We start from the raw sequence: 15,525 nt of genomic DNA on the forward strand, positions 1-15,525 counted from the left end.
TGTTATGCTATTTTTTTATTCTTATCTGGGCCTATTACAGAAAAAGTATCTGAAATTACAAATACCAATTTTTATATTTTGATGTTTTTAAGAGTATATCACATGCATTTCAGCCTTGTAGATCAAGCTGTTTACATTCCAAATTATTCCAGTTAAAGCCATGTTTGCATTCTTCATAAAGAGGAAACTTGTTATAATAACTCCACCATCCATTTTCTAAAAACCAGTCCCTTAGTGGTGTCGGGAGAGATGCTGGTGCCTATCTCCAGCTAACGTTCCAGGCGAGAGGCGAGGTTCACCCTGGACAGGTCGCCAGTCTGTCGCAGGACAACCGTTATAATAATTAAAGTTTGCAAATATAGATAGCAACAAACGCAGGTTTTAGATGTTTTTCAACTTTTTTCAATGAGATAATTGCATTTCATTGAATGCCCACTAAAGTACAAGTAGTAGTGTTTTAGATTTATTTTTCCAGTCAATCCGTCAGAAACTATGCTTCTTTTCACTTATTTTTCGACAAATATCAACATCAATGTTTGTTTTATTTTATTTTTAAACCTAAAAAAAAGCAAGTAAATGTCCATAAAGGGTTGTCTTTTATTTTGAAAAGCTCACGGCGGAAGTTGAACCTGTGTTCCAGATGCAGGAACTTTCGCTTCGATCCGCCACACCGAGATGGACTGGAATGAGGGCGGTAATGTACGTGGGATTTACCTGCATTTGCTGCTTTTTATTGTTCTGTTGTGAGTTTGTGGTTCTTTTGGGTCAGACGTGACCCGCGTATTTTTGTTTAATTGACGTTAGTTTAGCGGAATGTTAGCATTCACTAGCTAAGCTACCGCTTAGTTTAGCCCACGGTGAGTTGCTATGACGCGGAATAACCTGCTCAGGCTGATTAAGAAATATTATTTCTGCTTCATTTGTTGTAGTTTAACTAGTCCTGGTTAGCTGAAACCAAACTGAGCCGTTTAACTAACCAATTCCTCCTGAATTGGCTAAATTACCTGGTTTCGGCTTTGATATTGACATTATGATGAATTGACATCCAGCTCAGCGTGATTAACCATTTCATCGCCTGATTTACTCTGGTTATCATCTCCTTTCACCAACAAAATCCTCATATATGTTTTATAAAAGTATTTATGAGAGTGAAACACTGTTTAGGCGATCCTTATGATGAACCTATTCTAATGAAGAATGAACCTATTCTACAGATAAAACCTCAACCTCCAGGAAATTCATCCCATTTCCTGCTGAGAGCCGGAAAATGAGTTCAGTTCTCCGTGTTTCCTCTCATTACGTTTTATTTAGTTTATAATGACATATAAAGTTAATTCAAAATCAGTTCATCAGCTTGATCCAAACTACTCGGCATGTGTAATCTATGAAATAAAACAATAATTGAATTCAAAAATACTTTATAAAGGCCAGAGGGAAGGGTTAAGGTTAGGGGAATTACATGTTATTCTAGTTCATTTTATGCAAATTTATTCAAAAAGTTGTTGTAGACCTTGATGGCTTTGGACAGGAAATATCTCCTGTAGCAGTCTGTATTACAGTTTTTCTGTGAAAACCTCTGACTGAAGGCACTCTGTTGTAAACAGAATGCTCAAAGCTTTTTGTAATTTTCTCAATTTTATGAAGAATGCAGCTTAAAAAAGCACAGCTGTAAAAAAAAAAAAAAACCCAACAACCCCAAAACATCTAGTACAGACTCAAAATTAGGAATAAAGAAGTTAGTTTTGAGTAAAAATAAAAATGACTTTATAAGTGAGGATTGAATGTATTTGCACAATATTTCTTTAAGTATTATGCTTTTATCTCCTCTTCCTGGACCTAAAATACCTTTTGAGAAGTGTGAACTGTACAGTAACTATGTTATCCATGTTATCATGTACACCTTGAGTCATCTTGTAGTAAATTTCTTACCTGCTCCGTCTTGCAATTAGTCATCCAGACAGCAGTAGGTGTTCTGGGGAAAAGGGCAAAACTTGTGAAAACATATTTTAAATGACTACATAACTGGAGGTTATTTAGGACACCATTAATTACATCTAGGAATAAAATAAAACTAATTTAAGTTGGATGAGTTGCAGACAAATTGGTGGACATCGGCATGTTTTCTTCAAACCCTACTTAAAGTTTAATCTTAATCTTAATCTCACTTAATCTAAAATTTTATATGTTCGGTTTGATGCCAGTGGGTGGACTGGAAAAATAAAGTTAAGATACTCTAAATCTGTTTTACAGCTGGCTTAAAACACTGCCTCCAAACAATGTAATGGATATGAACATAATGGGAAAAAAATAACTGCAAAACTTCATTTTAAATTAGATTTGTTTACAGATTTGTGGGCTCCTGTCATTGCTCACTTCAAAAACACAAAAGTATTTTTTTTGTATTCTCCAGTGCAAATGTCTTAGTAGACTAGAAATAAGACAAAATTAACTTAAAAGTATATTTTCAGCAAGAAATAAGAGCTTGTTTTGAGAAAATTATTCCTTAATATTAAAGAAAAAGTGCTGGTTCCACTGGTTAATTATTTATAACACTGGAAAATATATTGTTATAAAGGAAAAAAAAATTCCAGTGTAATAAGTACTTTTCATCAATATTAAGAAATTATTCACTTAAATGCTCATATCTGTTTGTAAAGTTACTTTTAAGCTAGTTTTGTTTTATTTCAAGTGTGTGAAGAGATATAAACTATAAAGTAATATTTGGGGTTTTTTTATTTTGCAATTGTTTGTCTTCACTTGATATATATTTATGCTTATTTACCACTTATTTTTGAAATGTGACTCAACATTGTGGAAAGTATACACCTACCTATTTTATTTGTTCTTGCAGGATTTTGTTCCAATAGCATATTGAGAGAACAAAACTTTCTTGAATAAACAGGCTTTATTTAAAAAAATAAATAAGTTGGTTGAGTATGGAGAGCCTATAATGATGTGTAATTATTTACTCTGTATCCATAAAATCGGACATCTTTAGCTTCTCTTGTAGCGGTTTGGGTTTCCACGTTGCAGGGTCACAGCCACGGGCGTGACGGCTGTCACCATGGCAACGCGGGTCACTCGCACAGCCACGGGCCCAGAGCTGCAGCCTTCGGCGGCATGACCAACATGTACATGCCTCCTTACGGGCAGATGGGCAAAGGTCCGGACCCGGTCATGGACATCAGCCAGCAGCCGAAGAAACGGTCGCAGATGGATGACAGCAGCAGCTGGGACATCGTCAAGGCAACGCAGTGAGTGCTGTTTTTCCTCTCAATGCTAGCTGCGTTTCCATTCAACTTTTACATTTCTGAAGTAAATTTATTTAATTTAAACACGCCAATTTTGAAAAAACTTGATTTTCAATTAAAAAGTCTTGAAGCTGTGATGAGGTGAATTTTCAACTGTTGAAATTGGTTTATTTCACAAAATTGCAATGGAAATCTTTCTTTTTTCACATCACAGAAGTCACATGATCAACAGCAGGACGTTACTTCTGGCAGAAACGACAAAGAAGACAGGAAGTAGTTAAAAGATGGTGGCGCGGCATATTTTTAATGACTTATTTCCTGACTTATCACCTTATCGTCACACATTAACTTAATTTATGTGTGACATTAATTGTTTTTCTTATTTAATGGAAACATTCATATTTATATGTAATGTGCTTTTTTGACATTACTGGAATATTGACAAAGTTTTGCACATATTTCTAATGGAAACGCAGCTGCTGTTTGCCAATAATCAAATTACTTTTGCACTTGAAAAAGTTGAGAATAAAAATCCAAAAATGAAGAAAGTAGGAATGATTAGGAACTAAAATTAGCTTCTGAAAAATATGCTGTAGTTTAAATACTTTTTTTAAGCTCCAAGTCTAATAACAGGAGCAAGTGTTCAGTGACATTGTGTTCCTCTTTTTGCCAATTTATTAGTAGAAATAAGTGCTTTAGCTTATATAAATTCAAGGAAGTTACAGAATTTAATAGTTTTATTTAAAATCCGAGGAAAGAAGCCTCCCATCTTTACCTTTCAGGTAGTTTAGAAAAACTATCTGTTTTATTGTAACTGTTTTTTCTTGCTAATTTAAATCAACTGTAGTGAATAAAAGATTATTTTTTCAATTTATTTTCCTTCTCCAAGGAAAATCAATCATATATGACTGGTTTATTTTCCATCAATTAACTTGTATTAAAGAAAATAAAGTTTTTAAAGTTTTCAACCTTGCAGCGCAAAGATATGATGAAGTCATTTTGTCTAAATCTGATAGAAAGAACTTGTTTTACCAGTTCAGTGCACTGACGACCGTTTACTTTGACTTCACCATATTCAGACAATAACAGGCTTTCTTCATCTTGAGCTGCATTTTTTATGTTGAGCCTGTTTTTCCTTGGTCAGGTTTGGGATCCTGGAGCGCTGTAAGGAGCTGGTGGAGGCCGGATATGACGTCAGGCAGCCAGACAAAGAGAACGTCTCTCTGCTGCACTGGGCGGCCATCAACAACCGCTCAGAGCTGGTCAAGTAAGTAAGAGTTTCTGAAAGTATCTCTGCCTCAGTTTGTTGCTTTATGATGCTTAAATCATAACAAAAATACACCAACATGTTGATTGTTAAAGAGAGTCACTGTGACCAACATTCAGGTTATGATATATTAAATATGATGCTTTTACATTGCAAAAACAAAATCTTACCAAATATTTTTGGTCTAGATTCTAGCACACATATCTTAGCACAGTTTAAAAAAGACAAAACTAACTTACAAGTAGCATTTTCAGCAAAATATAAGTCAATAATTCCCTAATATTGATGAAAAAGCACATGGGAAAGGGAAAAATATCTTGTTAAAGTGAAATAATCTGGCAGTGGAAGTTCTGCTTTTTCAACAATATTAAGCAATATTTAGTTAAAATAAGCTCCTGTGTCTTGCAGAAAAAAAAGCTAATTTTACCTTATTTCAAGTGTACTAAGATATTTCCAATAAAAAGTAGATTAAAAATACTTGGTAGGATTTTGTGTGTGTGTTTTTTTTTGAAGCATTTTAAAAAAGAAATTAAACTACAGATTAAAGTCTCAAAATTTTATTGATTTCTTTTTTTTAAAAAACATTTTTAGATTAAATTTATGTAAGAAGAGCTTAAACACAGTGACTACTCTTTTTGTGTATTTTTTTTTGTGGGATTTTTGTGTAATAAATCAATGTTGTTTTGTATTTCTGGTGTTTCTTTAGGTATTATATGTCCAAAGGGGCAATTGTTGACCAACTGGGAGGAGACCTCAACTCTTCTCCCCTCCACTGGGCCATCAGGTTGGATTTATTGATCTAATTTGACTCATTAGTTTGACTGCAACTAATGATTGTTTTAGTTATTGAATAATGTGTCAATTAATCTGATTAATTGTATTAAAGTATGGACATTTTACACATTTTACGTTAACAGGATTAGCAATTTTTATACAATATCAGAAACACATTTTAAATGTATATAAGAAAATACATATTTTATTGCCTAAAATGCAACAACTTGGCATTCCTTTTGTGAATATAAACCAGGTGAAGCTAAAACTGCCACTGGAGTTTTGACTAAAACACAAATTTACAGACAAAGGTGTTTTCATCTTAAATGCAAAATTTTACATATTTTGTACAGTTGTGGCTTAATTTCTACTGTGAATATGTGTTTCTTTTTTCAGTAAATTGCCTTTTTTGAGTCTGAATACTCCAGTTAAGGATGAATTGATTACTAAAAAAATTCGTTGACGAATATTTCAATAATCGATTAATCAGATTAATTGTTAAAACACTCATTTGTATTCAGATGAGTCATCAGATGGAAAATTCAGCATTAAAAAAATACAAAGTTTGTGACATTTGTAGCTTTAAATAGACCTGTCACAATAGCAAATTTTGCTGGATGATAAATTGTTCCAGAAGTTACTGCGATAAACGATAATAATGTTGTTTATAATGGTAAAATGGCATAATGACACCAGAACCCATTCTCAAAGATCAGTAAACTTTAATTTCTAACAAACATTTAACTTTGCAGCCTGAATACAATGTATATATTTAATATAAACAAACAAATAAAATGGATACTGAAGTCTCTGTAAGCAGAATTGCTCTTCACAAAAGGAGCCAGTTGAGAAAAACTATTCATCCAAATGGAAATTATCAAGTTTTTTTTCCAATTTATCAGGCGATTAATTCATTTATTGCTTTTTGCAACACGCTTAGGTTTAAGTGTATTCACTGCAGAACTGCTTTTCTTTTCTTCCATTGCTTTTCCATGAGGTTCTCTCTTGTGTTTTGTGGTTTGTGTGTGAACAGACAGGGCCACCTTCCCATTGTGATCCAGTTGATGAGATACGGAGCAGACCCGTCCATCACAGACGGGGAGGGCTACCGCTCGCTCCACCTCGCCATCCTCTTCCAGCACATGGCCATAGCCGCTTATCTCATGGCTAAGGGAGAGGTCAGACTCCATAAAGTTAATTTTTCCACTGAGTCAGCTGTTGTTTCTCTTTTATTTTATCTTTTTTCCCCTCTTGGTGCTTTGTTATGTCCAGGAAGTGGATGTGCCTGACTGTAGCGGACAGACACCACTGATGTTAGCAGCACAGAAGATTATTGGGTAAGAGGCTTATTTTTTTCTTCTGCTTCTGGTTACACTTATCTGAAAAATCTTATTAAAGAGAACCTATGTTGCAAAATTTACATTTACACATTTTTTTGCTTCCATTTGGGTTTCTAAGAAAACAGCCCAAGCTCTTGATAACATCTGGTATTTTTGTTTTTTTAATAACTTAATGTTTTTTGGACATAGTCTTTTAGTTGTTTCACAAACCCTAGCAACCCCAGCGAAGTCCAACCTGTTACCTAGCAACCACAACGAAGTCCAGCCTGTTACCTAGCAACCCAAGCAGGGTTCCAGCATGTTTGGTCACCTAGTTTTTTCTCTGCATGCCCTGTACAATGACTGCTGGAAAAGACAAGTGTTTTGTTGTTGTCTTACCATCCAATTTTTTTCTTACCATCCAGAAACAACTTCCAGTTTTAATGGAAGGAAGAAAGTTTCCCCTGATTTGTACTGCTGTTACTTGTAATGCCTACAGTTTAGCATAAGAGTAAGATACATTGTTTTTTATCAGGCAGAGATTATTGTTGTAACTTTTTCCTTCCTTTTAAACTGAAAGAAAACATTGATTTGATCCTGAATTTGTCTTTCTGTCTCTGAGTATTCAGTAACTTTCCTAAACTTTAATGTTTAAAGGGGATCTGTAATGCAAAATTCACATTTTGGATGTTTTTGTAGTTTCATTTGGGTCTATACTGCTTCTAAAAACAGCCTAAGCATTTAAAAAAGAAATCTCTGCCATTTTTTTGGCAACAAGTTCATGTTTTTTGATGTCTGGAAAATTTGGCTGTTTAAAAAACTGCAGAAGTCACATTCGATGGGTACTGTCTCGTTACCTAGCAACCCAAGCTGAGCTCCAGCACCTTTGGTCATCTGGTTTTTCCACTGTATGTGATGTACAATGGCTCCTGGAAAGTACAAGTGTTTTGTTGTTTTACCATCCAGAAACAATTTTTTGCATTCTTGTTGTTTGTGCAGGAGTCTCCACTAATGCTTTTCAAAGTTGTACGGTTGTATAATTGCTCATCTATTTGCAGCCACTTTCATGTGTGAGTGTAAATGATGACTTGGGGGGGGCAGCTTATTTGAATTTAAAGTGACAGGACGCCATAAAACAGCTCATTCTGAAAGAAAATCTCATTACCTAAGAATGATTTTGTGCAAGAAAAGTTGTGGACGTGTTTTGTTTTGCCCATAAGCCTTTTCTAACCTGTTCGAGGAAGTATAACAGGTCACCTTTAAATAAATAATCAGCTGTAAAGTGCTAACATTTCATGTTTTTCTGATCAGGCCCGAACCCACCAACTTTCTCATCAAGAACAACGCCTCAGTGAGCGCTGTGGACAAAGTTAACAGGAACACGCCATTACATTGCGCAGTGCTGGCAGGAAACGTTGACGCTGCCCACATCCTGTTGGAGGCAGGAGCAAGCGTGGACGCTGAAAACATCAACGTGAGTTTAACACGTTTCAGAGAAAAGTGAAGGCTTCAGTCCGTTTGTCTCTCTGTGGGACAAATGCCACAGGAATACAACTTGTTTTGAGATTACATGTTTACTGTAAACTGAACTAAAATTCATCTGATTTTTTAACTTAAATCTACTATTAACTTTGTATTTGTGGCTTATAAATGCGTTTACACGAAGAGGCTGTTATTTAGCAAAAACAGCTTAGATTAGAGGGGAGAAATCCTCATATTAAGTCCAGAAGATCAATAAATGATTGAATATTTGCAAATCCTTAATAGTTGGCATCTGGAATCGTTAACATTCTGCAACTTTTTAAAAATGTTGTATTGTTTTGGTACCAATAGAATTTACATCACTGCAAAAACACAAATAGTTTGCTAAAAAAAAAAGTGTTTAAATGAAAATTTTTATTATCATACCACAAAATATTGTGATAAATTCTTGTCTGCATCACCCACCGATAGCTTGATTTTCTTTTTTTTTACATACTAGTCATAATGTTCTTTGGTATTTAATGTTCTTAGATTTGTCTAAAATATTTCTGTTTTAGGAAGCTAAAATTTTTTCAGTATCTTTTAGCTTGGAAGGTAAACATGTAATTTTATTATTTTCAGTTCAAGTCCCATAATATTTATGCACATTTAAGCTAAAGCATGCTGAAGCTTCTTAAAAAGGTTTTTCCAACTTTTTATGGTTTTTATTTGTTTTTATTGTATTTCTGATTTTTATTTATAAAATTGTATGAATGTTTGTATCTTGTTAGTTTTTATTTGTCTATGGATTGAAATGAGCATTTTGCTAAATAAAATCTGGTGTAGGTGCGACGTTATACCGTTCATTATTGTCCACTGTCCTAGCTAATTAAAATCAATGCATCAATAAACATCTTTTTGCTTTAATTTGAAGTAACAAATTCCTTTTCTCTTTTACGCTTTATCTAAGTTTTTTTCCTGTTCATTTGTTTAATATTAAAATTTGAGCTAAGACGAATTGTTCTCATTTGATTTGTGTGTTTCTTCCTCAGGGTCACACACCCATGGACCTGGCCCACCAGGTCCACAGCCCACTGCTCATCCACATGCTCAACGTCACCAAACAGGAGAGGATTCGCTCCAATTCCCGCTGTTTACGCTTTATTCTCAGATACAAGGTACAGACTTAAGGCTCCTGATCGTACACGAACAGAAATCAGAACTCCTTTAACATTGTTTTGTTTATTTTTAAAGGTTTTGGTGCAGTTCCTGTTTTGCACAGCCATATTTGGATGTGTTGGTGCAATATTTGACATGAACTCCGAGTCCTGGTTGCTCAAAAGCATCTTGTTAGCCTGCGTGGTGGGAGTGATTAACCTGGCCTCGAGGTGAGAACCGGTTTGCCTGCAGATTGAAATGTAAATGCAGGAGTTTGGATGTTAATCAGAACCATTTGCTTTTAAAACAGGAACTTCCCAAACCCAGATTTTCAGTCTCTGCTGCCGCCGTCGTCTCTGATGGCTTCAGTCTTCTGGATGCTCGTCACCTGGTGTCTCTGGTTCCTGCCAGATATCCTTTCTGTTCAAAGAAACAAACATTTTTGTTTTGGTTCTTTTTACGAAGAAAATTTTTTTTTATTATTATCATTGAGATTGTTGGCCATTTCAATTTGAAAGGAATGTAAACGTTCTCCCTGATTTGGACTGCTGTTATTTTTAATGTCTATACTGCAAAACACAAACTATTACCAAGTATTTTTAGTCTAGTTTGTAGTGCAATTATTTTAGGACACTTGAAATAGGTCAAAACTAACTTATAAGTAAGTTTTAAACAAAACATAGGAGTAAATAGTTACTTAATAATGATGAAAAAGTTCTAGTTCTATTGTTAGATCATAGTAAACTAGTTTTGTCTTATTTCCAGTGTATATTTGCACTAGAAAGAAGACCAAAAGTACTTGGTAAGATTTTGTGTTTTTGCAGTGTAAAGTATATCATAACAGATATGGTGTTTTATATCAGGCAGGGATTATTGTTGTAACTTTTATTTGTTTTTAAAACTGAAAAAAAAACATGGGTGTGACCCTGAATTTATGTCTTTCTATCCAGGAATTTTCCCAAACTTTAATGTTTAAAGGCTAATCTTTTATTAATTCCACAGTGGAGAAATTCACTTGTTACAGCAGGACAGTAACAAAATACCCCATTTAATATTAAAATATATAAAAAACGACTTTATATGTATAAATGACCCATGATAAAATTAAATAGGAACCTGAAAACTTGGGAGACTTTTAAATGCAGAATAAATAAACACATAATATGTTCTTATTCATGTTAATTATGTCCATCCATTTTGGTTTCAACTACTTCCAAAAGCAGCACTATTCTTTAAAAACACCTCAGTGGTGTTTTTGGCAGTAAGTTAATGATTTTGGAGTCTTGAAGATTAGCTGTTTTAAAAACCTTCCGAATTTAAAACGGCTGAATTCGGAAGCCATTTTAAGAGCTTCGGCCCTGTTTACACGACAACAATGTCTGATGAAAATGGAAGAGTTTTGTTGCGTTTGTACTGTACATTTACATGAAACCACCGAATGTTTTCTCTGACAACGGCACAGATTGAAAATGGATTCCAAACTGCAACGGTTCTGAAACGTACCTGTGTCCGTTGTCTTGTAAACACATGCGCACTTAGTTTCAAAGAACCTAGCACCAACTAGTGGTGTGGCAAGAGCATTACACTTTGTCGATGTGTGCCGTTATTGTTTAAACAAAGATTGTAATTAAAACGTCTTCATGTAAATGTGTTACATGAAATAAAAATTCAATTTTTGTTGGATCATTGTCATGTAAGCAGCCTTAAGTTAAAGCTGTTAAAACGGCTCTAATCTAAGGCATTCCACAGGCACTGCCCCGTTACCTAGCAACTCCAGCAAAGCCTCGCCCCGTTACCTAGCAACCTCAGCGGAACTTATTTGGATTTAAAGTGACAAGAGGTCCTAAAACAGGAAGGAGGTAAAAAAAAAAAAGGCAGAACTGAACAGACTGAAATCTCATTATCTAAGAACAAAATATGTAGTTTACATTTTTTGTATAGTTTATAAACCAATGCTAACCTGGTCAGCATAACACGTCACATTTAATAAAATGAGTTTGGTTTTCTTGTTCTTTCTCTTTCTTTTTTAAGTTTCTTAACTTAAATCCACATCTACCCAGCACAGCAGTTCAGGTGCTGTTCACTCTGAACGCCACCGCTTTCCTCTACTACTTCCTTCGGACCTGCCGGACGGACCCAGGTTTCATCAAAACCACTGAAGAGCAGAAGAAAATGGTGGGAAAGGTCTTTAAATTCGTCAACCAGTTCAAGGCGTCTTACAAAGAACTGTTTCCACAACTTGATGAGACCTTTTCTGTTTTCTGTTTGGGATTCAGAACGTGGTGGTGCTGGCCGAGGCTGGCTGTTTGGACCCCAGGGTATTTTGCACTTCCTGTATGGTGAGGCGACCCACAGGTTCAAAACTTTAATGAAACGATACGTTACCTGAATTATCTAAATGACTTCCATTATTGCAGGTTAGGAAACCACTGAGAGCGGTTCACTGCTTCAGCTGCGACGCATGCGTGGCGAAGCAGGACCACCACTCTGTATGGACCAACACCTGCATAGGTACAAATGAATGAATCATAGAAACGTTGTTTTAGTCCACTGAGAATTTAAAATCTGCATTTGATTGGTTAAGAAAAATCGGCAAAATTTTTTAGTAAAGCAAAACATTTTAAATGGATTATTATATATCTAGATAAAAGGCTAAAACCTGTAGATTTTTATAATTTAAACAATATTTCTAGAAACAAGTATTTTCATTATGGCAAAAATACAAAATAAGGTTTTTTGGTTTACTTTTTTGTGGAAACATCTTACTCTGATTGAAATAAGATAAAACTAACTTACAAGTAACATGTCTGCAAGATATTGCCAGATATTACAATTTCCTGATTAAAAAGGATTAATAAAGTATCTAGTTATTTATCTTAGCTTGTTTTAAGTCAGTAATTCCTTAATATTGATGAAAAAGTACTAGTGCCACTGGCAGATTATTAAAAATAATTTTTTCCCATGCAAGTTATGATGAGTATATAGTATTATTTTTATTGTTTCAGGTGCCAGGAATCATTACTATTTTGTGCTTTTGCTGCTCTCCCTCTCGGTGATGGGGGGCTGGATGATCTACGGTTGTTTTACATGTGAGTGACTCAGCTGAAGTGGAACCACAGAAGCTGGAGTATCAGTGTACTAAGCAGAAAAGTTGCTGTGTGTGTTCTCAGACTGGGCCAGTCACTGTTCGCTGCGTTACGAGGAGCAGGGTGTGTGGGGCGTGGTGTCGGCGGTGGTCACCTGCTCTCCCTGGGTGCTCGCCGTCTTTGTGCTGTCCTTCTACCACACCTGCTGGTCCACTTTGTTCCTGATTGGGCAGCTCTACCAGGTGACGCCTGGAATGTGTTGATGAGTTTTAGATACCATTTAATTAGTGCAGTGGAACTCCATAGTCAAACTGATTAAACTACTACAAGATAACTACAAATTTGACTTCTTAGACGAGTCAGTTTTTCATTAAAAAATGGAAATCTTAATTATCTGTTGGTAGTTTCAGTAAAAACAAACCATTTAACGGGGGATGTATTCTGAAAAATTTACATTCTTGTACTTCCATTTGAGTTTTTGCTGCTTCTAAAAACAGACCAATCGTTTACAAAAAAAAAACACCCAACTAGTTTTTAACAATAAGTTAATGTCTGAAAAATTAGTTTTTTTCAAAAGCATCCAGAATGTAATGTCATAAATCAGCAGGCACTGCCCTTCACCTAGTAACCCCAACGAAGCCCAGCCAGTTACCTAGCAACCTCAGATGAATTCCGCCCGTCTCCTAGCAACCTAAACTGAGCTCCAGCACTTTTGGTCAGCTGGTTTTCAATGCTGTATTCAATTCAATTGAAAAATCCTTTATTGATCACAAATGGAAATTAAATGATGTTGTAGCTTGTATTGATTCAAGATCCTTCACCAGGGCTGGGCAACGTGGCTGAAAAACACATCACGATATAAACGTTTCATATTGGTCAATATAATTATTGATTAGGTTTTGTTGTAAATATCTGAAATACTACCAAGCTAGTGGCATAACCTTTCTGTTCTTACTTCATGCCGTTGTTTTTCATTTTTGAGCAGCTATGAGGTACGGTGGCAAAAATTTAAACTAGTTCAAGCCAGTAACCAAAGACTAAGTGAGTTGCTAGGTAACCAAAGAGTGAGTGAGTTGATGTCACCAACCTAGCTTGGCTACATGTGAGAGGTTGAGTTTCGAATGCTTACATCTCCCAGAATGCTGTGTGGTTCTGGATCTGAGTTCAGTGAAATTATTGAACATTCTGTCAGACGCATTACCTATTGGTATTGATCATGTGTTTATTGTGATATACGTATCTTGCTGTTGATTTATTGTCCAGCCCTACGCTGTCTTGTTACCTTATTCTTTTGATGGTCATTTTGTGTGTGGACTAATTGTTTCTTTGTTTCGGTGCAGATTGCATTCCTGGGATTAACGACTCCAGAGAGAACTAATCTGTTGCTGCAGCAACGGAGAATGAGACAATCCGGATCCCTGAGACAAAATCCATTCAAGTGAGTTCACCAATATTTCTTTCATGCTTTATCATAGGAACTAACTGGTACTGGAATCTTGAGGCAAGTTTTTATTTATTTGCTGCTTTTATTTTACATTTTTTGATTTTTTTTTTTTAGATTAACCAATTAATAGTTTGATTTTAAAAAGTTGCATAATAGGAAATATATGTGTTACTTTTTCAGCAAATTGCCTTTTTTGAGTCCAGTTAACAATTGATTACTAATTTAGTTGATTATTTCAATAATCAATTAATCAGAATTAATCATTCCAGATCTACATCTATCTTTTTACATTTTTAATTTTGAGTAAAATTAGCTTCAAAAATATATATTTTTGTACATTTATGGCTCTGAATGTTTAGATCCTTCAGCATGTGGCATTTTTTAAGACTTTTAGTCCAGCTAACGATTAATCGTCTACTAAACTGGTTGACTGTTATATAAATAATGAATTATCATGATTAATTGGTTCAGCCCAACATCTAAACTTTTAAATGTCTAATTTGAAGCACATTTAGCTTAAAAAATGTATGTTTTATTTTGTTTTGGTTTTTTTACATCCTTGGTTTAGTTACTGCTCTGAGTCTGTTGTTGTTTCAGCAAATGACCTTTTTACTCCAGTTAACGATTAATCAATTACTAAATTTGTTGACAGTTATTTCAATAGTTGACTAATCATTTGAGCCACAGGACTGGTTGATTATTTTCTCAGCTCCAGAACCTGCTGATTGTTCTGAAAGTCCAGTTTCTGCATGAACTCAGCACCAAATTCTAAAAGGCTTTTACATTTTTTACTTTCTTATTAAACTGATGGTTGTAAACATAAACAATCTTAAAAACAAATTGAAAGTAAGAGGAAGAGTTCCCCATTCCTCCGTCTGATGGACTTTTCTTTCTGACCCGTCTGTCTGCAGCATGGGCGTTGTCCAGAACCTGGCGTCGTTTTTCCACCTGCGCTGCTGCGGCCTCTGCAAGCCGGCCGTCGTCGACTGGACGGCCCAGTTCCAGCCCCAACGGGACCAGTACCTGTTCGAACAAATCAACATGGTCTGACCTCCTCCCTCCTCCGTATGTCCGGGTGAAACTCTGCTTCTGGACCAAAAGCACAGAATGTATTTATTTATTTTTCCATCCGTTGACTCCTTGTAAAGAAAGACTTGCCGATGGTAGAGGTTGGAGTAGAAGTCGTCTGCTGCTGCCTTACACTCGACCAGTGAGGGTGGAAAAGGAAAATCCTTACGGCCTGAATAGTTCTGGGCATTTTGTGCTGTTTTTATGAACACGTTAAGCCTATTTTTATCATCCAGGAAGAGGAAAACAATCTTTGTAAATGTAAACGGTTTGGTTTTATGACTTTTGTAAAAGCTGCATGCGTTTCATAACAAATGACCACTATTATATACTTCAATAAAGCAATCATGTGCCTGTCTTTTTAACTGTTTAGAGCTCAATTTTACTTGGTTCTTAATAATGAAAAAGTGGAGGATTTTTTTTTTAAATGACTGAAAACTTGATAAAACTCATGTCTAGTTGAATTTTAAGCTCCCTTTTGTACTTATTGGGTGTAAATAGGAAAAATGATAGAAGGTACATTTCTGGCATGAAGTCAGAAATTCTCTGGGAAAAACATTTCTGAGTTTGAAGAGTTGAAAATTTACTAGAAGAAACATGGAAATGGAAACTTTTGACACTCAGAAACTTCCAAAAAAAATTCTCTAAGATTAATTGTCTGTCTTTTCTAACAAAATTTCAATCTTGTGACTTTTAG

At 35.2% G+C, this 15,525-nt stretch overlaps 1 protein-coding gene across 2 annotated transcripts; it reads left to right on the forward strand.

Annotated features, from left to right (window-relative positions):
• Positions 1 to 601: 601 nt before the first annotated feature.
• On the forward strand, positions 602 to 15,193 carry zdhhc13 (zDHHC palmitoyltransferase 13). Of its 2 annotated transcripts, none has more exons than XM_028014956.1 (17): positions 602 to 699; positions 3,034 to 3,254; positions 4,396 to 4,518; positions 5,225 to 5,302; positions 6,326 to 6,470; positions 6,565 to 6,629; positions 7,923 to 8,085; positions 9,125 to 9,250; positions 9,327 to 9,460; positions 9,541 to 9,641; positions 11,281 to 11,414; positions 11,507 to 11,569; positions 11,648 to 11,741; positions 12,236 to 12,319; positions 12,401 to 12,558; positions 13,657 to 13,754; positions 14,672 to 15,193. In XM_028014956.1, exons 1-17 carry the CDS (start codon positions 676 to 678, stop codon positions 14,808 to 14,810), a joined length of 1,950 nt encoding a protein of 649 aa, XP_027870757.1. In that variant the 5' UTR covers positions 602 to 675; the 3' UTR covers positions 14,811 to 15,193. The 2 variants fall into 2 exon arrangements, with proteins under 2 accessions (XP_027870757.1, XP_027870758.1); XM_028014957.1 differs by having other exon boundaries at positions 11,281 to 11,405.
• The last annotated feature ends 332 nt before the right edge of the window (positions 15,194 to 15,525 follow it).

This window comes from Xiphophorus couchianus, chromosome 4 (assembly GCF_001444195.1).
Source record: "Xiphophorus couchianus chromosome 4, X_couchianus-1.0, whole genome shotgun sequence".
Lineage (NCBI taxonomy): Eukaryota > Metazoa > Chordata > Actinopteri > Cyprinodontiformes > Poeciliidae > Xiphophorus > Xiphophorus couchianus.

Excerpts from the sequence above, each read along its gene's own strand:
- zdhhc13 (XM_028014956.1), top strand. The coding sequence starts at position 676 with ATGGACTGGAATGAGGGCGGTAAT. Across the intron at positions 3,255-4,395 it reads GACATCGTCAAGGCAACGCA|GTTTGGGATCCTGGAGCGCT; the intron begins GTGAGTGCTGTT and ends TTCCTTGGTCAG. Across the intron at positions 5,303-6,325 it reads CCCCTCCACTGGGCCATCAG|ACAGGGCCACCTTCCCATTG; the intron begins GTTGGATTTATT and ends GTGTGTGAACAG.